General features: G+C 39.9%; 1 protein-coding gene across 1 annotated transcript in view; it reads right to left on the reverse strand.

Moving 5' to 3' along the window:
* LOC138051522 (NLR family CARD domain-containing protein 3-like) overlaps positions 1 to 22,756 on the reverse strand; it is a 269,326-nt gene that overhangs the window by 173,936 nt on the left and 72,634 nt on the right. The window contains exons 4-6 of the mRNA XM_068897745.1: positions 20,059 to 20,121; positions 7,526 to 7,567; positions 3,592 to 3,654 (exon numbers count right to left, since the gene is read on the reverse strand). Coding sequence (XP_068753846.1) covers positions 3,592 to 3,654; positions 7,526 to 7,567; positions 20,059 to 20,121 — 168 coding nt within the window. The remainder of the gene's footprint in view (positions 1 to 3,591; positions 3,655 to 7,525; positions 7,568 to 20,058; positions 20,122 to 22,756) is intronic.

A 22,756-nucleotide genomic window follows, 5' to 3' on the forward strand; every position in this document is an offset into this window, starting at 1 on the left:
GCAAGTTCAAGTGTGTCAGCGTTGAATTGATTTCCGCTGCTTTAGCCAGTGCAGCAGCACCTGAGTCACCGATTCCGTTCTCAGACAAATCCAAGCTCGTCAGCGTTGAATTGATTTCCATGCTTTAGCCAGTGCAGCAGCACCTGAGTCACCGATTCCATTGCCAGCCAAACCCAAGTATGTCAGCGTTGAATTGATTTCCACTCCTTTAGCCAGTCCAGCAGCACCCGAGTCACCGATTGCATTGCGAGACAAATCCATCTCTGTCAGTGTTGAATTGATTTCCACTGCTTTACCCAGTGCAGCAGCACCTGAGTCATCAATTACATTGTTACACAATTGCAACCTTGTCAGTGTTGAATTGACTTCCACTGCTTTAGCCAGTGCAGCAGCACCTGAGTCACCGATTAGATTTAAAAACAACTTCAAGTGTATCAGCGTTGAATTGATTTCCACTGCTTTAGCCAGTGCAGTAGCACCTGAGTCACCGATTCCATTGTCAGACAAATGCAACTCTGTCAGGGTTGAATTGATTTCCACTGCTTTAGCCAGTGCAGCAGCACCTGAGTCACCGATTCTATTCTCAGACAAATACAACCCTGTCAGTGTTGAATTGATTTCCACTGCTTTAGCCAGTGCAGCAGCACATGAGTCACCGATTCTATTCAGACACAAATCCAACTCTGTCAGTGTTGAATTGGTTTCCACTGCTTTAGCCAGTGCAGCAGCACCTGTGTCACCGATAACATTCCGAGACAAACACAACTTTGTCAGTGTTGAATTGATTTCCACTGCTTTAGCCAGTGCAGCAGCACCCGACTCACCGATTTCACAGTTAGACAAAGGCAACGTTGTTAGTGTTGAATTGATTTCCACTGCTTTAGCTAGTGCAGCAGCACCTGAGTCACCGATTCCATTCCCCGACAAATTCAAGTGTGTCATCGTTGAATTGATTTCCACTGCTTTAGCCAGTGCAGCAGCACCTGAGTTACCGATTCCATTGTAAAAGAAACGCAAATATGTCACCGTTCAGTTTGTTGCCATTGCATGAGCCAGTATAACAGCGCCATCTTCACCTATCTTCTGTCGAGACGTAAAATAATGAATTTTAAGAAGAGAACCAAGAGAATGTGCCAGTTTTTTTCCAAAGGTACCCTGTTCTTTTTCACATTCCTTAATACAATTCAATGCAATCCATAAGTAGTCATAACTTTCCCCCTCATTTGACTGGTTAATTTGACTTGCTATACTTGCCATAAGTGCCATGGCTTTTGCCTCGCACTGCTGAGCCAAGATACCACAGGTAAACATAAGCACCTGTTGAAACTCCTTAAAATATCTTGTGTCAGCAACTAAGCCACAAGGATTAATTTCCTCATCGATAAGGTGGCAACTTAGATAAAATGCAGCGAAGAACTCCTGAAAGCTCTTATGTAGAAAGCTATAGCACCGGCCCGGTCTTCGTTTGCTGCGTCCAGGCTGAGCCGACAGAAATCCCAATTCAGCTATTAAGCTGCTGGTACCATTTTGGAATGCACTGTCGTCGAAATACATCTCATCGCTGAGCAAGCCATTCAATGCTATACAACCAAGATCCTTCAATTTAGTGTGGTATAATTGTGTTAGGTCTTCGTCCTTTTCTGGTAATTCTTTCTTTCTCATATACTTTCTCAGCACACACTGCACTATTTCGTGGTAAAGCAGAGTTCTACCTTTCGGCAAATCTCCTTGGAAGTCCTCGCAAAGGAGGCAAAGAAGGGCTGTATTTAATGGATTTGCAGTTATTCCCCTAAGGCGTGCGTCTGTGCGCAGCTTGTCCAAGAGCTTTTGCGCCAAATTACTTTCGGTTTTGAAATATCTTCGGATAAAATCTTCAGCATCGTTTTTGGTAAATCCTTCGACCTCTAGCAGGGTGTCACAGAATTCCCGTACTGATATCCCAGTTTCATGGCGAGCTGTAACCACTAAGTAACATTTTGAAAGCATTCTTCCTTGAATGATTTCTTTGTAGACGGATAATTGATGGGTTGGCAACTCATCCAATCCGTCAAGTACCAGCAAAACTTTTGATTGATGTTCCCAAACGAAGGTGAAGAATTTATCTCTTTCTTCTTCCTTTATGTCTTTTGGTACAAGCTGCTCATCAATAGCCTCCCGTAAATCAGAGTTAATGTCTTTACATTTTAACAACAGCAATACTTGGACATCAGGAAATGGATCATCAGCTTTACAGTTCTTGGCCCAGTCGTAAGCAAGCTTGTTACAATAGGTTGTCTTTCCCACGCCTGGCTGTCCTTCAATCAAAACCTTTCTGGGTTGTGGACATTCCTCATGCGGTTTGAAGATTTCCAACATGTTGACAATAGAGTCAGTCTTCACCCCTCGTTCTTTTTTCCTGCTGACCATTTTAAGCCTGGTAAAAATGTTGTCAAGATGGAATCGAAACTCTTCACACCACGGGAATGGTGCAAGCCATCCTTCACGCCTTTTGTACAGTTGTCGAATAACATCGATAAAGTCAGCCGCTGGCCCATAAGCATCTGAAAGAGAGAAAGTCATAAAAACGCCGTTGTTCTCCCAGCGTTAAATACTTGAGAATGATACTTACACTTTAGTTGTGTTGAGGTCGACTGTACTTATAATTGATAGTGAAATATGTGATAGAGTCATATATATAAAATGAACTTCGGGTCGTGACGACTCTAAGCGCGAATGACCATCGCAATTCAGAGAGTAAGTTTGGCAGTTGCAAAGGAAGCCTAAAAAAATTCTAGCCCTGGACTGGACTTGAACCCATAAGTATGTGATTGTCCTAGGCTGCTCTATTATCTGATCTCTCAAGCTATCTGGAAGTGAGTCCGTTGTGCGCTCATGCTATAGACATGTATCTCCGATGGCTGAGATGGTAGAGCATTGCAGCACAATCGCACAGTTATAGGTCCGAGTGCCGTTGAGACCTGATTTTTTTTTCAGGTCTTCTTTGCTTCTTTGCAAGTCCCCCTAATAATCCAGTGATCACTTTCGCTTCCAGTCAGTACAAATAATGATGGATTAAAAAATTATGCTCAAAATATATGCAATTACAACAATTATTTAGGAAAACTGCCAGTTGGCGACGTCATCGTCAATACTTATCTCATTATAATGCACTACTGACTTAAAAGATGGGAAGTTCCTTTGATTCAATTTTATCAAGAGCTAAATACCCTCTCCTTAAAGGCCCAGTAATACGGGCAACATTTTTCGCGCAACAATATTGCGTTGCAAGTTGAGATGGTTTGTTGCGCGTATTACCACCTCCTTGCGCAACAAATTTTCATGTTGTAAAAAGTAAAAGCTACGTCTACTTTTTGCAACATAAAAATTTCGTGCGCAAGAAGGTGAGATAATACGCGCAACAAACCATTTCAACTTGAAACGCAACATTGTTGCGTGACTAGTTGCACAAAAAATGTTGCCCGTAATACTGGGCCTTAAGTTGATCTGAGTAAATGCAAAACTTATGACTGTGTGCACATTTTAGATACCCTTGCGGGATTTCTATCAGTTTCTGTCAATCCATCTCATGAATTATGCGATTCTCCACTGTACCTTCAGTCTCTCCAGGCTTAGTATTTGAACTGTCTCCCTGCGACTTCAACTGCTTCAGCATTTCTTTAAACAGTAAAATAAAGGATGAACAAGTGAGCGTTACTTTTTGTGCATTTTGAAACCGTCAAACTTTCGTTAGGAATAAATAGCTTTCGGGTGCTTAGCGATTGGACATCAAACTACTGAATCCAATACTGCCTTTGGGTCATTTAGCCATGCTCGTATGCTGGAATTGTTACTCGAGAAGCACTAGTGAATAAAGTTTGTACAAATCGAATTTTGTTTCTGTCATATATTAAAAATGTCTTTTTAAAAGAAAGCTACGGGAAAAGTCTATCTTGCTTAGTAGTTAGTAGGTTGACGGCTAATGACTCTGACGAGCTATTTCATTCTATGTAACGAAAAATGCACAAGCAGTCTTGCAAAAAAAGAGCAATAAGTGTCAAAAACACTCAGTTGATCCTTTGGAATTCAGGCGAATCTGATGAGTTTTTGGTTCTTAAGTAGGTTTCAATTTTCAGTTAATTTGTCCAATAAAACAGCATTAATATCTGCAAATGGTCAAACTTCGTTCTGACCACGTATGTCATTCTCTAAAATCTTGATTAGTAGTTAGTAGGTTGCCTGCTAATGATTCTTACGAGCTATGTACATGTATTTCACTCTAAGTAATAAATGCACAAACAGTCTTGCATAAAAGAGCAAAAAGTGTCAAAAACACCCAGTTGATCGTTTGCCTCAGTTAGTTGTGCATCAGACTTAAGCAAAGAAGGTTGTGTGGTTAACTCTGGCTGGACCAACACTCAGGGTCTTCAAACAACTGACGAGGAATTTTTACCTTATCAATTGGATAGCAGATATTGACACATTGTCACGTGTCACACAAAAATACTGTTGTCCTTTTGTTTCTATTTAGGAAGCCAATTGGATGGTATTGGTTTTTGACTGACCTATGCACGCTTGGGTATGGGAACACACATGGAAAAGGCGTTTGCGTTGAATTGTTAGTTAGGTGTTCGTTTAGGGAATTCAGGAGAATCTGATTAGCTTGGTTCTTAAATTAGGTTCGATTTTTCAGTTAAGGTAATTCCATTGAAAATTACGTACTACCCAGATTTCTGTCAAATTTGGCACAATTGATTTTCATGCACTGGACATTAAAAAATGCAGTAAAAAGATGGGGTCATGTGCTTGTTTTCGCGCTGCATGTCCTTTATTTTAAGTGTTTTTTACCGAATTACGCGCGGAGCGTTCGAAACTTGATCAACCGGAAAACTTGTAGTTATATCGCAAAAGCTACTGAAAATTACTGAAAACTTGAGCCTACTTATTTGTCCAGGCGAAAATCTTTCGGTAAAGTGATTTCAAATTGCTCAATCTTGCAAAAAAAAAAAAGTAAGCAAATTGGACCGCTACATCGTCACCTCACACAGTGTGTCACTCCAAACGCAGTTTTTACGTCATTTATATGTAAAAAACAACAACTTTCAAAATTCTACCATCCAAAATATTTTCCATGTACCCATTACGAGTACATAACACCATTAAAAAGAGGGGGGCGTCAGTGAAAACCCGCCATTTTATCAACGTGCGCGAGCTTATGCGCGCACCAATGACGCAAGAAATTATGCGCAATAGGGTTGTGCAATGCAAAACCAGGGAATCACCTTAATTTGTGTTAAACGATAAAAATTGTAGCTACGATTATTTCATTAAACTGCTTGGCCTCGCTGGATAACTACGATCGTAGATAAAATCATTTTCCCCAATAAGTTGTGATACTTTTAATGTTAAGTTCTTTTGAATGTTTTAGTGTTTTCATGCTAAATTAAGGGATATTAAAAAAGGGTTATTGGTTTCACTTTTCCTGGTAGTTTCCAAGCAACATTGGTAATCGACTCTTATGAGAAATTAGCTCCTAAGGCGGTTTGTTATTTAATATAGTTGCGATCAGAGTGTGTCTTCTCCTAAGGTCATGAATTTGGTTTGGAACAGGTGTAGAGTAAGGTGTTTGGTACGCTGGGCAAACTAAGTTTTTCATTAGGAATGTTTTAATTGGTTTTTGGTATCACTACGGTTATTTTTGTTCCGCTCAGTGGTGTTTTAACCCCCAAAAAGGAAGCAACTTATTTTCAGTTCAGCTCTGGGCCTTTTTGACTTGTTCTCGCGGTTCCAGATCGCATTCATGACAACAGCGGTCTCTTTTGGGCTGGGCAAGCTAGCTTGTTGAGGGAAATCTTTCGGGGGAAGAAAAGACTCCTCAACACTCCTGCTGTTTCTTATCTTTATTTGGTCTTCTCGGGTCGATCGTACAGCTCTCGATCAACTAGTCCTTGCTAAAACTCTCTATTTGTTAGGAATACAGCTCTTTTTATATCTTCTTAATCTGACTGAACAATCAAGTGCCAATCACAGGTCAAAATGACGCCTGCAAGACGCCCTACGCCTGCGCGTCAGCACATTAACGTATTTTGTTGAAAGTCGTTTGTCTCGACGAGATCTTACAGGTTTGTCAACATCAGATTAGCACGAACGGAGTACGACAAGTTACAAAAATTACAAAGAACGAGTTACAATATCTAGAATAAAGTTACACAGCAAATTTATAGAGAAAATGACGATTTATGATTATTACATACCAGAGTTAAACAATAGACAAAAGGAGAAAAGAACGAGCGTAAGTGCGGCCTTTTCCATAAATTTATCTGGCATACGTGTTCCAGGCAGAACAGGACAATAAATACAATTACAGGTGTTATTTTAATTACTTAGAAATATTAGAATATAGATTAAAAACACTTATTGAAAACCCAAGAGACCGCTGTTTTCATGAATGCGATCTGGAACAGCGAAAACAAGTCAAAAAGGCCCAGAGCTGAACTGAAAATAAGTTGCTTCCTTTTTTGGGGTAAAAACACCACTGAGTGAAACATAAATAACCGTAGTGCTACCAAAAACCAATTGAAATATTCCTAATGAAAAACTTAGTTGGCCCAGCGCACCAAACACCTTTCTCGACACCTGTTCCAAACCAAATTCATGACCTTCGGAGAAGACACACACTGATCACAACTATACTAAAAGAGAAAACCGCCTTTGGAGCTAATAGGGAGCATAAGGAAAGACGACGACGACGGCTACGCGAACGTCGTCTAAAAATATTATTTCCCGTTATGGTTATAATTTTGCGATTACTCCAAGTCGCTAGGCATGGAGAATATGAGTCCACGTTCCAAGAATAAAATTGGTGAGAAAGGTGTGGATATTAAAATTGAAATTTGAAAATTCGTCGTCAGGTGCTCTCATCCCCCACATGATCTCAAATTTGATCATTTCAAGTCGTTGTCAAGACGAGAACGGCAAAGAAATGTATCAAAATGTGAAACGCACGTGCAGGGCGTGCCGAGCTCTTGTTTTTGCTATTTAAACCTATTGTTTTCTTGCATTCTCGTAGCCGTCTTCGTCGTCCTTGCCCTAATTTCTCGTAAGAGTCGATTACCAATGTTGTTTGGAAATTACCAGGAAAATTGAAACCAATAACCTTTCTTTAATATCCCTTAATTTAGCTTGAAAACACTAACCCATTCAAAAGAACTCAACATTAAAAGTACCGCAACTTACTTATGAGGAGAAGCAATTTGCTTTAATGACTTTATGTATGATCGTAGTTATCCAGCGAGGCCAAGCAGTTTAATGAAATAATCGTAGCTACAATTTTTATCGTTTAACATTTGCCAATCATAATCATCATCATCTAGCAGCCCTAGGAGTCGGGGCACATTCAACCACTTTCTGTCAACACCATGTGAGTGGTTGAGTGAGCATTAATATCTGCAAATGGTCAAACTTTACTCCTAACATGTATCACAGTCATTGTCCAATAACAACACTAACATTGACTCACAAAATAAGAGCCATTTACATGTGTACCTACCTTCCATCTCACAGAGCTTGTCCATCATAGGTTTTGACATTTCTTTGGGAGTAAAAGAAAAAGTTATTAAGTGACCCTTGGGAAACTTTTTGAAAGAAAAAAAGAAAATGGTTCTTGCTCGATCCCCTCAGTTAAGCTCAGTTGACTCAATAAGTCAATAAAATGCATGAACGCACCATGTTACAAACTTGTTAAGCAGTTCGCATCGAACAACGTATTTCATGAACTATCGCTATCGCTTGTGTGACGGAAGCACGCCGCTTAGTTTATTTACGTTTTAACTCGCCAAATTGGCAGAGGCTTGAAACTCGTCTATCGTGTGGTCGTTGAAGCATTAATTTAAGTTAATCTTAATAATTCTCTATTTTCGAATTCCCCATAATACACTTTGTTTGCTCCCCAAATTTTGCATAAACTATTGTTTTCAAATGCTCTTGGGGACACTGCATACTCCCAAGAGCATTTGAAAACAATGGTTTATGCAAAATTTGGGGGGCAAACAAAGTGTGTTATAAGAAATTCGAAAATAGAGAATTCAGAGGAATGAATGTTTCTGAATTTCAAGCTCAACTGCTGAATGACCTGCCACTTAATATTTTGGAATCAGAAATGATCGTAATTAACGTGCGACAAGAAGTTGCTTAACAAACTTCGGGAATACAGTTACGGTTCTACGCTGGTGTAATCTTTGAGTCATTACAAGTTGTAATACGGTTTAGTTCAAAGTTGGAGCTTTTCAAAAAAAAAATTTCTGTTTGGACAGGATGCAAAATTTGAAACGCTTTTGATTCTTAATATATCTCCTGTCGGACTGCACTGGAGGCGACTTAAGTTACGCATAATCCACACAGTTTTTTAAAGAACTGTCCTTTTACCCCTTTGGGAGAGCAGTTCATCATGATAGCGAAAAACTTACAAATCATTAAACATAAAGATGTAAGAATTAGGCATGATGAAAGGTTATAAACATTCTCTGTTCTCAGCTGTCACGGCGAAATGAGATGAATATAACAGGCTTTCAAGACAGTGGGTTGTGTTGCGTCGGTGCTCTGAAAAACAGTTTGGATATTTATTCTTTACCTTGGGGAGCTAGGTGTGATAACATTAAACAATGTTTGCAAAGTACCATTGTTTTCTTGCGGCACAATGACATTACCGCAATTAAGTCGGCCGCGGCATTCGGTTGCTTTAGTCTTTGCCACGGCTGCGGTTTTCGTCCAACCTAGGTGATTTTCGCGGTAAACACTATCGGCAAAGACGAGGTATTACCGCATGCAAATGCACTAATACAGCTGTAGTTTCGAGCAGTACTGTAGCGTCTGTTGCAAATGCAAATATTCGTCTTATGAACGTAAGAGAGAAAAAAAATGAAAGAAAAGAAGTGGTCTGAGGTTTCACAATAACCTGTTAAATGTTGAGGAGCTTATTTATTATGAATATGTACGGGATAGAAGTCAAAGGTTGCTGAGAGGAAAGAATATTGGATTAAGGCCAGGCAAAGCAAGAGGTAAGAACAGAAAGGCACCGCCTAAAAGGAGAGAAACTGAAGGACTCCTTACTGTAGCACAAGATTAGGTGCTAAGAAAAACCAGGTCAAGAATTGGATTAGGCTCGATTACTAGCCGCTGTTTCGGGAAATGAGCCAGCGCTCACTCCCGAAATCACGGTTGGAAATCCGTCTGGCATAAATTATATTTTTTGGCGGCGAAGGTATTCTTTGACCCAGCCTGTTCGAGGTTTACAGTGCTTTTAAGGTAGGAAACATCCAAGATTTCGACAACGAAAAGTATTCGAGAAGCTGGAGATTAGGGATTGTGTCGTTTTCTACCGACTGAGTTCGGAAACTTTCTACTTTTCCAGTTGGCGCCAAGGGCAAAATACGACTTTCAAATCCGAAAAAATTAAAAATCCAGATAAATAAGTGGGTCTCAAGGACCCTCTTAAAACTACTAACACTGTCAGACAACCTAATGTGTAAAGGGCGCTCATTCCAGAGCTGTGCGCCTGCAATAGAAAAGGCAAGATCACCATAAGATTTGATTTACTTGCGATCCACCTGCATAAGGTGGAGGTTGACCTGAGTGATCTTGAGTAGGTTCTGTAGTGGAGACCATCATGGAAATAGGATGGCACCATGTTATTAAGAACTTTGAAGACTAATAGAAGAATCTTGAAAATAATCTGATAATTGACAGGCAGCCAGTGAAGACTCTTAAGTACCTGTTTTATATGATTGTACTTTCTAGTTAATGATATAATGGAAGCAGCAGTGTTCTGTAAAACTTGTAACTTAGGTATCTGATAGGCCAGCAGTCCAGACAGCAGAGAGTCAGCTGACCAAAGCATGAATTAATATTTCTGCAGAATCCATAGAGATAAATTTAACAATCTTACTGTTTCTTAGTTGGATTTGAGCAGCCTTACACAGCTTAGTAACATGGTCATTTAATGGAAGATATGTATCGAAGAGTTCCCCTAAATTCCTAGCACTGGACTCTGGTTTGACATGTTCATCAACAACCAAAATAGCGACAAGTTCAGGCCAAGCACGGAACTTCAAGGTTAAGACAAGCAGCTCAGATTTTTCTTGGTTCAGTTTTAAACCATTATGCAGCATCCAAATGTCAATATCTCTAACTTGACTGCAAAGCTCAGCTTTAGACTTCGCTATCTGAAGATAATCTGATGAATCAGTCCTAAAGGAGAAAAATAGTTCCTACAGAGTTCCAGTAATCTTATCTTCCAACTTAAGATCTCTCAGTAATAAGGTTTATGAACTGCAATATGTTGTCGAATGTAACAGTATTGATGCAATATGTATTACTGGGCCATGGCTGTCTTCGCAAACCCCGGACTCTGCTGTTGCTATTCCTGGTTTCAATCTTTTCAGGAACGATCGCACATCTACTTCTGGTGGTGGAGTATGTTTTTTTTAAACACACTATCACCTGCACCCAATTAGAGAAGTGTAAGGAACACGACATGGAATCGCTATGGCTTAATTTAAGACCTCATAGCCTGCTAAGATCTATCTCGTCAATAATTCTATGCGTTGCCTACCATTCTACTGCTAATGGCCAACCCGAAAATGAGGTTCTTTGCAATGACAATTCGATCTAACTTGGACTCATTACTGACGGCTCACCCCAATTCTCTGGTGTCTATTACTGGCGATTTTAATCCAACTGCAACAGGCCTTGGCCTTAAAGACTTGACTCAGCCCAACAATCTAAAGCAAATGGTCAACTTCAAAATTAGAGACTGTTATTCTTGATTGGGTTCTCACAAATTGGCCATCTATCTTCCAATTCTCACAATTACCAAAGATTGCAAAGAGTGACCACTTCACAGTCCTCGCAAGTCGAATAACTTGTAACACCTCTGGACGCCAGAAACCGAAGGTGAAAGTACGAGATCAGAGAAAGAGTGCGCGGTGTACCTTTGGGCGTTGGCTAACAAACAAGGACTGATCATTTGTTCTTGTAGCCGAATCATGAAAGGAAAAATTTGACATCTTTATCACGGAGATACAGACTGCAGTAGACACTTACCTGTGGTTAAATAAACGGTCTATTACTATGATTATTATTACTATCATCGGCATAGAGGTGGTACTGAAGTCCATGACGCTTGATGATAATTATTGTCAATTGAGACGTGAAAACTAAGTAAAGTAAGGGCCCCAAGATTGAACCTTAAGACACACCATGATCCAGTACACAGGCGTACTGCTTACGAGATGTAAGATACACTGTTGGAATGAGACCAATCTACCACAATACCTTTAACGGTGAAGACAGTGTCAATTGCTGCAGATGGGCCAAGAAGCAAAGAATAACAGTGCCCACAGTCAATGGCGCATTGGACATCATTCTGAACCTTGACCAAGACTGTTTCAGTCCAGCAAAACATCTCATAAGCGGACTCAAGAGACTCGTCCAGATGATGGATCAAAACATGCCGAGTGAAATGGTCAAAGGCCGGCAGCCTTTTCAACACCTTTAGTTTAGACACCATCGGCTGATTTAATGTGGGACGAAAACTCACATACTCCTCATGATCTGCATCAGGCTTCTTTAGAGATGGTCTTCGCTTTGCCAGCTTCAAGGACTCAGGCATAACGCCAGTTGCAAGCGACAAATTTACAATACTGGTTATAATAGGAGGAAGTGCGCCAAAGCATCCGTTGATAATGTGAGATGGTAATGGCACAAGGCGGCATGATTTGGAGATCGATTTAGAAGCAAAAGCGTTCTCCTCCTCATGAGCAACTGCGTCGAGAATACAGAGCTCAGCAAAGTATATTTCAGCAGGATATGGTGTCTGGTCATCTGATGGTAATCTGTTGTAGTTTGCAGGTCTCGGCGTATGGTAGAGGTTTTCTCAAGGAAAAAGTCAGCAAAACGGTTGGCCAACACATCATTGCACGAGGCAGAGGGATAACATCTGGATGTCTTCTTCTGAAGTAACTTATTCACAGTCTTGAATAGGACCTTTTAATCATTAGACGGAGCCTCGATAATGGAAGTACAGTAGGATGACTTTAAAGAATCAATAAGGTTGTTGACGACGCTACACTGGTACACATAGCTTTCACGATCAATCAGTAGACCAGTAGAAAGCCATTTCCTTTCAAGGTGCCGTCTCTTTCTTTCTCCTCTGTCACTTCAGGCTTATACCATGAAGCAGACGGTCTGATGGTTAAACACTTAGATTCAGAGGGGTGCGTTTATTAATCAGTGATAGCAAGACTCTACCGTATAATGTAACAAGGTTTGTCAAGTCTGTTGGAGTCTGGTTAAACAATGAAGACTCCACGAGTTCTTCTGAGAAAGTATTCTTATCAACAGACCGCAGTCTACGGAAATGAACAGTTTTCTAAGCAAACATAGCTAGGTTTCTCCAGGAGTAGACCCCAATGGATAGCTCGATGATCTGAAATAGCAGGATCGCAAATCCTTATATTAATTCTTGTACAAGAGAGTCATCCGATCTAGCGATAACACGTTGAAGGGTGTGGCCACCCTTGCCTGTAACATGCTCTTTAAGACCAAATAAGCTCTTAGGATATTAGTCAATCGTCTAGCATAATCGTCATTTGGATCATCAACATGAAAGTTGATATCACCAATGGAACTTATAGGGCCTGGGTGCTCAGGTAGGGTGGTATCAAGTAGCCGTGAGAACTCTCCGTAAAACAGTGCATAAGTTGACTCAGATGGCAAATAGATGACAAACACACGTAAATGAACACTACTCCGAAACCGCACGTCCGTGAGTTCAGAAGTCTCACGTGTATCACAAATGATATTGTTAATCCGAACCGTATCCTTGAATAGTACACCAATACCCCCACCTCTCCACACTGCTCTTGGATTGTGAAGGGATCTATATCCTGTAACACTCGGGATACTCATTCACTACATCGTAGTTATCATCGTGATGTCAAAACATCAATATCATTATCCATATTGAACGATTTAATCGCCATTGCTTTATTACCAGCGGATCTAACATTCAGATCAGAAAGGCGCAAAAAGAACAAACTCTTTACTCCAGTACTATTGTTGATGCGACAGACCGAAACAAGGTTCTCAAGCACATGTAAACAACTGTTTTGCGTAAAACATCGCATATTACCGGTACACAATCTAACTGGAATGGAATGGAAAGAATTTCTTAATTGTTCAATGTTCACACAATTGGAACGAACATTTATGACGGCTTACAAATCAATCCCACGGCCTTTCAGTCTCTGGACATACATACATACATACATACATACATACATACATACATACATACATACATACATACATACAAACATACATACATACATACATAACTTTATTTCGATTCAAAGAAATATGCTAGTATCTCCGATTGTAATCTAAAATAACAATGCAAACTACACAGTAACAACGATATTAAATTGCAATAGCTTAGATTATAATATTACGATAAATCTAAACAAAAGTATGTACAATGAGATAAGACATAATAAAAACTAAAATATATATGACTTGATATTCTTCCTAAAATTAGTTACGCTGGGCGCGGTTCTGAGTTTATCAGTTAAGATATTCCAGTATTTAGTAGCAGTGAATTTAAATGCGTTTTTGCCATAGTTTATAGTGTTCACATGAGGTTGGTACAACTTCTTTATACCTCTAAGCCCTTGGGTATTGCGTCTCAGAATAAGTAAGGATGTGATATACGCAGGTGTTAAAACATGAAGGGCTTTGTAGACCATTATAAGCATGTCTTGTATTCTTCTTGTTTGTAAAGTTGTCATATTCAAATTGTTGAGCAGACTTTCATATGTGTTGTTATTGTCATCAAAAATAAGACGTAGAGCCTGCTTGTTTAGCAATTCTAATTTTCGCGCGTTTCCGGCTCCGCAAAAGTGCCATTAGTTAGTGAAGCCCTTGGCTCCAATTTGGAGCATGGGCCATCAACAAAAAGCCTCCAGAGACGTCTCTTTTCTGCCAGCTGTTGCAGCTCCTTCCAGTTCTTCCCGAGGACCTTCATCTCTTTTTCCGTATCCCTCCTCCAGCTATTCTTGGGGCGGCCCCTCTTTCGTTTTCCCTGTGGGTTCCAAAGCAATGCTTGCCTCGTAATGCTGTTTGAAGGACTTCTCAGCGTGTGACCTACCCACGCCCATTTTCTCTTGCTCACTTGCTTGACCATTGGAATTTGACCTGTCCGCTCCCATAACTCTTCGTTTGTGATCTTGTCTGCCCACCATATCTTCAGGATTCGACGCAAACAATGATTGACATATGATTGTAACTTTCTTATCGTTTTGACTGTCATCCTCCACGTCTCTGCCCCGTACAACAGCACAGATTTTACATTAGAGTTGAATATTTTCAGCTTAGTTGATGTAGATATGCTGCCAGAGCTCCAGATCTGCTTAAGAGAGTGGAAGGCTCCTCTTGCCTTATTAAACCTATTTGCAACATCCGCGTCAGTTCCTCCACTTGTGTCTACTACGCTTCCAAGGTATGTGAAGGAGTCCACCTCTTCAATATCGGCATCATTCACTCTGATCTTCCTGTTTGAGCCTGAATTGATCTTCAAGACTTTGGTCTTTGCGGTGTTGATAACAAGGCCAGCTCTTCTTGACCTTTCTTCCAGAATGGTGGTTTTGTTCTGCATTTGGGCCCCTGAGTGAGATAGTAAAGCAATATCATCCGCATAATCGAGAGTGAGAGTCCATTGTATTCCGTTCCTGTGGCCCGTCGTCGACGACTTCATTATCCAATCAATTGCCAGCAGGAATAAGAACGGTGAGAGAAGGCAGCCTTGCCTCACTCCAGTTTTAACTTCGAAGCTCTCCGACAACTGTCCTTCATGAATAACTTTACATGTGGTGCCTTCATAAGAGTTTTTTATGATGTTAATAAACTTCTTCGGAATTCCATAATGAGCTAGTAATTTCCAAAGAAAGGGGCGATCCAGACTATCAAAGGCCGCAAAAGTGCCATACATTACTACAATATAGAAAATACGGCATGATGAAAGCTTTATACAACCTAGTTTTAGTATTACTGGATACAATATTTCTGAAACGCTTAATAACCTTAAGCTGGTTGTTAACACGATCACAGATGTCGGAAACATGTTTACTAAACGTTAATTTGCTGTCTAAGTTAACCCCTAATAAGTTAATTTGATCTTTTTTCTTAATTTCAATATCACCTACTTTAAAATTGTATTTACGGCTAGTTTCTCCAAGGATCATTACTTGAAATTTTTCAGGATTAGCTTTCAATCCGTTTATCTTGTACCAGTGAACTGCATTGTCAAGTTCATTTTGCACTGTAAGATGGAGTGCTGCCAGGTCCTCATGTGAGTCATAGATTTGCTGATCGTCTGCATAGATATTTAAATTGGCTTTAACAAAGAGGAAAAGATCATTAATAAAAATATTAAATAAAAGTGGACCAAGAGTGCTCCCCTGAGGAACTCCTCGTTTAACACGTAACCAAGGAGAGTATGTGTCGCCGATTTTCACTCTTTGCTCTCTATCCTGCAAGTAATCTTTTAAAAGATGACATGTATGGTGGTTCAAACCGTAGGCCCTTAGTTTAGCAAGAAGAAGTGCATGCGGTAGGCTGTCAAAGGCTTTAGACAAATCTATGGAAATTGTTGCTACAAGTCTGTTGTTGTCGAGGCTGTCCTTCCAGTCTTCAACCATTCTTAATAGCGCCGTTTGGCAACTGTAACTTCTACCATAAGCTGATAGGTAGTCAGAGAGGATTCCATCGAAGTGAGCTTGAAGCTGGGAGGCAAGTAGTTTCTCAAATATGTTGTTAATAGCCGGTAAAACAGATATTGGTCTATAGTTTTTTTTACTGAGTTCATTGTCCTTTTTAAATAAAGGTGTGACTTGGCCTTTTTTCCAGTTCTTAGGATAATTGCATTGTGCAATCGAGGCATTGAAGATAGAGCAAAGAGGAAAGCATATCACTGATGCAGATTCTTTAAGCAGTCGCGGAGTAATGTGGTCGTATCCACTTGACTTGATTACTTTGATTTCTTTCAAAAGTTGCTCTATGTAGATGGTGCTAATGGGTGAGAAACCAAAATCTGTACGCTCCACGTCATTTTCTAAAATGGCTCGGACACTGGGATGATCTTGAAAATCGCCAGTGCTGTCCACAGGCTCGGCAATATCACTCGCTAAATTTACAAAATAATCATTAAAAATACTAGCTATTTGCTTTTTGTCAGTGATCATCTTATTTCCTTCTTGTAGAATGACATTATTGGGCTTATATGATTTACTAGTATGTAAAAAAGGTTGAAAAGTAGTCCAAAATTGCTTTGGATCTTGATTTACAGCAGTCGACTTCCTTTTAAAGTATGAAACAATGGCCTTTCTCCGCAGAGAGGTGCATTTATTGCTCTGAGATTTGTAAAGAAGGTAATTTGCATCTGTTCTGTCTCGTGTAAAGGCTTTCCAAAGATGATTTCGATGACGGATCGCTTTACGTCATTCATCGGTCAAATACGGCACTTAATTGCCTCGCAAGTGGACTTGCTTGAGTGGTGCGTGCTGGCATGTTTACAACATCATTAAAAAGAGATTCAAAGGCATAAAGTTTGTCATTGACATCATCGAAGACGCTCATAACAGTTCCAAATGGGACCGTGTTTAAATCAGTAAGAAAACTTTCAGGATTAAAATTTTTGAGACTGCGAAAAGTAATTTTCTGTGAGCGCGATCTCGGTGGCGATGCCCTTAGAATGGCAAATACCAGTGAATGGTCACTAATGTGCGGATTGACCACTCCAGTAGTTAATATTTTTGTTTTAGCGTTACTGTGAGAACTAAATCCAGTAAGGTACTTGTCTTTGCTGTTTTGCGAGTTGGAGAGCTGACGAGGTTTTTAAAGTGAAACAGATTCATAATGTCTAATAGATCGCGACCATTTTTAGGAGGTTTATATGGACATAGTAAATCACAATTGAGATCACCCAAAAGGAAGACGCATTCTCGCCTTTTCCAGTTGAGGCTTCCAACAAACTGGCAAGTTCCTTTCTCCATATGTTCTTTGGGAGTGAGGGTGATCTGTAGAGACCGATTAATGTTGACCATACGTTGCGAAGTTTTAGTTTGACAGCAATGCATTCAATCCCAAGATGGTTTTCCAGATGTTTCAAACGTTGGTAGATGATGTCATTGCGGATATACATAATAACACCACCTCCAAAGCAATTTCTATCCACTCGAAGTAAGCGAAAGCCTTGAATTTCAAATTGGCTATTTGGAAGACTTGTATCAAGTTTCGTTTCCGTAATAATAAGCACAACTAAAAGGAGCGATAAAAGCCAAGCTTGACATCAGCTAATATAAATACAGCAAATCCATTGACATTTATGTGACCCACTTTTTCACAAATCGTTTTGCAACATCGTCGTACCCTGGCAAGACACAAATGTCAGAGTCTTCATGAGGGTCAAAAGTCGTGCTTTGATCAGATGATAAACTGACGTTGGCGAATGGAAGAGACGTGAGGGTTGACAAACAGGGAGGACACGTCCACGCAAAATTGTCTTCTCTCTGTAGCTGTCGGTATTCCTTAGGTGTTACGCCGCCACACTTTATATGACACCATTTTGAACAAAGATCACATGCAATTGCTCTGTGGTTCTTAGCCACAGATTTGTGGCAAACAGTACATTCTGCCGGGGATTCTGTAGAGCTAGGCCCATGATTGGCATGGATATCACCACAGAGGCAAAAACGGTAGTGTTGTTTGTTGATATGCGCAGAAGACAATATCGATGGATTAAAAGTTGTAATTCCATTTGCCGAGTAGGGAATCCTTCGGTGAAGAAAGCGTTTGCAGTAGATTATGGATCCGTAATAGATTCGCCGAACGGTGGGTAAAATGTGATAATCGCAAGATTGTTGAGAAAGCCTGCTTAGAACTTGATATTTTAAAGAAAAGGTGGTGAAATATAGAAAAATGCAGAGCAAAATGGCGGAGCTCGATAAAATCCGTCCGACCTTCATGACCGTTGACCGCTGAAGTGACGATGAATTGTAGATCTTACTGGAATCTTCTGGGCATCAGTAGAACAAGGCCCAGGTTGTGGTTGGGCACTGCCACTGCGTTAGATAGAAAGAGCCATGAAGTTGCAAGTCGCATCTGAGTTAGAAGATCTATAAATGGGACCATTCGACCACCTATTTCAAAACAATAGCCTGGGCCTTAATTTCTTTCCTCGGGATGCAAAGGTGGTGAACGCCACTGCTGGTATGTCATTGTGTATGGAAATCCTCCAGGAAGTGCCTCATTAGCAGAGAAATGTGAGATACAAATTTCAGTGTTCCTCGAGCTAAGCAAAAACCCACAAAATTAATAATACATGTATTCAGTGAGTATCAAAAAGCGCAGCCTTCCAAGGTCAAAGGCAGTACTCCAGTGCCAGCTAGTGGACACAAACTCGGTAGCAGTAGGTTTCCAAAAGTAAAAATCAGGTGAAAGAAGCAAAACCAAAAAAACCACGGAAGATCCAGAACGGCACCACTGACTGTATAGAGCTGGAAAAATCCTTCAGTACGACTATGCAAAATAAGATATGAGGCTGTTTTTGAGGTCCTAGTGCCAATGTGGTATGTCAGTAGTATGTCGGTAGTATGTTAGTGCCAATGTAGTATGTCGGTAGTAGTTGAAGTAATAGGGTTAGAGTTCACAGGCCTAATCAAGTATCGGGTCCGTCTGCAGACGGAACGGAAGGCATACATTGCACTGTACTCATGCAGCCTGTACTTTGGAAAACGAACGAGTTTGTTTTCCAACCAATTTGTTTATTGTATACAGTACATGTTTATCTAACGACAATGAAACATATACTTGAAATCACTTTTGTCAACTTTCTCGATGCCATAAGCTTACATCCAGAACAGCAAAAAGATAAACACCGATCTAAATGACCGAGCGTAACAAAAAAAATGCAAATACGGTTTGCCGTCCTGCAAAAAGAGCAGAAACAAGGCGAGGTTGTCTAGTCATTCTCCAATGGCGCTCATGGAGAGGCAGGAATTTGCCACATTTTGTGTGATGAGTCGTCTATGTTGTACTTCAATTTCAACTTTGGAACAGTTTGTTTTTGAACTGGTACAATTTTAATTGTACTGGTGCAAAAACAGTGAAAATAGTTTAATGTTTGTTGAACACAAAGAACACACTTCATTGCTAACAGCTGTTTGCCATTCATTTACTTTGTTCAAGATGTTACTGAAAATAATAATGTTTGCAGAGCATTCAGAGCAGGACAGAAATAGCAAGACCTGTTGGAATAACTAATTTACACAATTTAAACCTTAACACTTGTTCTAGAATGGTTCGCTTTCATGTAAGGTTAGGGACACCGCCCGAATTTTAGCAATTAAGGTTAAGCTTTCAATTTAGTGATTTGGGTTATGCACTGTATTATGAACAGTTGGGATTCCAGGAGGTGTATGACAAGTGCAGGTGACATACTGAAGACTCTCTCCTCCCATTGATTAAAATAACCATTTCTTAAGAAGAACAGAAGTTAACATTTTAAGGGATTCCAACCCTGTCACATACATGTAAAAAAGGGAGGTTTTAGAAGTGGAGTAGCCACCCCAATGAGTGCCGCAGGCGTGAGCCAGTACGGGATTTCAGAGCCAATAATGCTACCCTGGCAAAAATTCTAAGTACAGTATGTGCCTCTAAAGATACCATTTCCTGAATTTTGAGATGACAGTCAATGGAAAATAGGGGAGGTTTTAACAAAGACACTCATACAACCCCCCTATCGTGTGATGGGAGGGTTGGAATCTCTTGGTTTTCATTTGTGTTTTTGCCATGTAATTCTTATGAATAAATTATTCATCTTAATTTAGGTTATTTGATTCTCAACGCTAATAGTCAATCATACAGCTGTAAGTCAGATAGACGCACTATTGAGATTTCTAGTTCTTCAGCCATTACTATAAATCACAATGTACATGAATGGTGCTTGTTCTATTCAATTTATCAACACACCTTGTACTTCTCCAATCATGACCTTGGTGCTGTCTTCATCTGACTTCCACTGCTTTAGCATTTCTGGAGTCAAACAAAAACCAAGATAAATGAGTCAATAATGAGATTGACAATCGGTTTTTACTGATTTGGTTTAATATTGACCCCTTCCTTCATTCATTCCCTCCTTAGAATGACACTAATAGCTTCATGTATATTTAACTTTGTCTGATAGAAGACAACTAAAAAAAGGCTAACCAGTGTTGGCTATCTGCCAATTCTGCAGCTGTGGCCTGTGTCAAAAAATTATTATTGTATGTGCACTTACATGACTGTATGCTAGCCCCTTATGGTGTGACTAAACCAGGAGTAATTCAGTGCGATGCTTTTCAAACTGGACTTCAGGTGCAACCCTCTTGCATCAAAAGCACCCAGTGCTTTTCAGTCCTCATGAGATTACCCAAACTCTCAGTATGCAGAAACAGAAAACTAGCTCAATTTTATAGACTATAGCCAGCTAGTGGACACAAACTCGGTAGCAGTAGGTTTCCAAAAGTAAAAATCAGGTGAAAGGAGAAAAACTAAAAAGCCAAGAGAGCTCCAGAACAAGCAACCAGTAATGACACCACAACTGACTGTAAAGAGCTGAAAAAATCCTTTAGCACGACTGTGCAAAATAAGATAGGAGGCTGTTTTTGAGGTCTTGGTGCCAATGTGGTATGTTAGTAGTATGTTAGTGCCAATGTACAGTAATGTCAGTAGTATTTGAAGTAATAAGGTTAGAGTTCACAGGCCCAATCAAGCATCGGATCTGTTTGCAGACGGAAGGGAAGGTATAAATTGCACTGTACTCATGCAGCCTGTACTTTGGAAAATGAATGAGTAAGCGCAACGAACGAGTGAGTTTTCCAAACAATTTGTTTATTGTTTACAGTATATCTAACGAGAATGAAACATATCCTTGAAATAACTTTTTTCAACTTTCCCCATGCCATAAGCTTACATGCAGAACAGCACAAAAATAAACACTGATCTAAATGAACGAGGGTAACAAAAAAAATGTAAATCCGGTTTACCGTCCTGCAAAAAGTAGACAAAATATCACTTCCCATTCATAATAACCAAAAAAATAAGGGAGACTTCGTAAATACAAAGTGCGGAATCATTTCGCTTGTCCCCGAATTACTGTCAAGCCCTGTTTACAAAAGCAATTTTTATGTGACCATTTTATGTAGCAAATATATTTGATCGTGTAGATAGAACACAAAATATTTGTTGACAATTCAGCTGCAGAGATAAAGCACAAACAAGGCGAGGTTGTATAGTCGTTCTCCAATGGCGCTCACTGAGACGCAGGGATTTGCCACATTTTGTGTGACGAGTCGTCTATGTTGTACTTCAATATTTTAACTTTGGAACAACTTGTTTTTGAACTGGTACAATTTTAATTGCACTGGTTCAAAAACAGTGAAAATAGTTTAATTTTTGTTGAACACAAAGAACACACTTCATTGATAACAGCTGTTTGCCATTCATTTACTTAGTTCAAGAGGTTACTGAAATACTGTAAAGACTCGAGTACAAGCCGCACCTTTTTGCTTAAGTTTTGGGCCAGAAATCATGGGTGCGGCTTATACACGATACCATTGCTTTCAGAGGGAGTAAACTGGCTTGTAGGGGTCACAAATTGAACTGAAAACGTTTAGTTACTAAAGATTAAACATATTGAAACCTGTGGTTGAAACCTGCTTTCGGTAGAAGTGGTGGCTCCTAAAGGAGCCATTTGTTTGCATATCGAGTAGTTCTTTCAAGTGTTTCATTTGCACTTTGAGTAGTTAAATTCTAACTGGCATGGAATCCCATTCCTCCGCACAGCTGCTTACAATGTCGTCTATGACCGACTACCTCCAACACTGATTTCTCCACTACGTGCAAGAAAATACCACGTTATTCGGGAGAACTCACGAGGCAAATGGCCGACCATTTCATTGCCCTTCACTACTTTCATGGCGTGTTTGCCCATGGGTTTTTAAAGGTTCGTTTAGCAACATGTTTTTCTCCGATCTATGGCTTCCAAACGTCTTGATAAACACGATATCCACGTACGTTTCCATGTCCAGATGTCACTCCAATCCTTAAATGACTATGTGGTTGCCAAGCAAAGGTTTTACATCCTTATCCTGCGCTTTTTTCGTGCAAATTCTATCGTTTTCATTTCATCTAGTGTGGGCTTTAGCAATGAAGACAATTGTTGTCAGTCACAAGGAATTAGGAAATTGATTAAAAAGAAGCTTTCAAAAAGCATTTTCAGAGTTGATTAAAGGGCAACTGACGGAAAAATAAGTATATTTTTTATCGCCAATTTGATTAGCCCTTAGTACAAATACTCGCTTTTTGGCAAAAGTTTGACTTCATAAGCAAAAGCGAATTAAATAGCAATTTTTTTCCACGATCGTTTGGCGGCTATTTTGAAACGTTTTCGTCGTGGCCACGTGTCGTCATTACGTCATAAGTGGGGAAGAAGTTGAGCAGTCATCAAATCCCTCGGTTTGCATCGAGTACAAGTTGCAAACAAGACTTACGTTGGATGTCGTCAAACAAAAATTACCCGAGATGAGGCACAAGATACGTTCATTATTTATCTTTTTCAACCACGGATTAAATGAATCGACCCATTTGTAAAAAGATAAATGTAAACATTGTAACATTCGTAACTCCA

Source organism: Montipora capricornis, chromosome 6, assembly GCF_036669925.1.
Source record: "Montipora capricornis isolate CH-2021 chromosome 6, ASM3666992v2, whole genome shotgun sequence".
Taxonomy (NCBI): Eukaryota; Metazoa; Cnidaria; class Anthozoa; order Scleractinia; family Acroporidae; genus Montipora; species Montipora capricornis.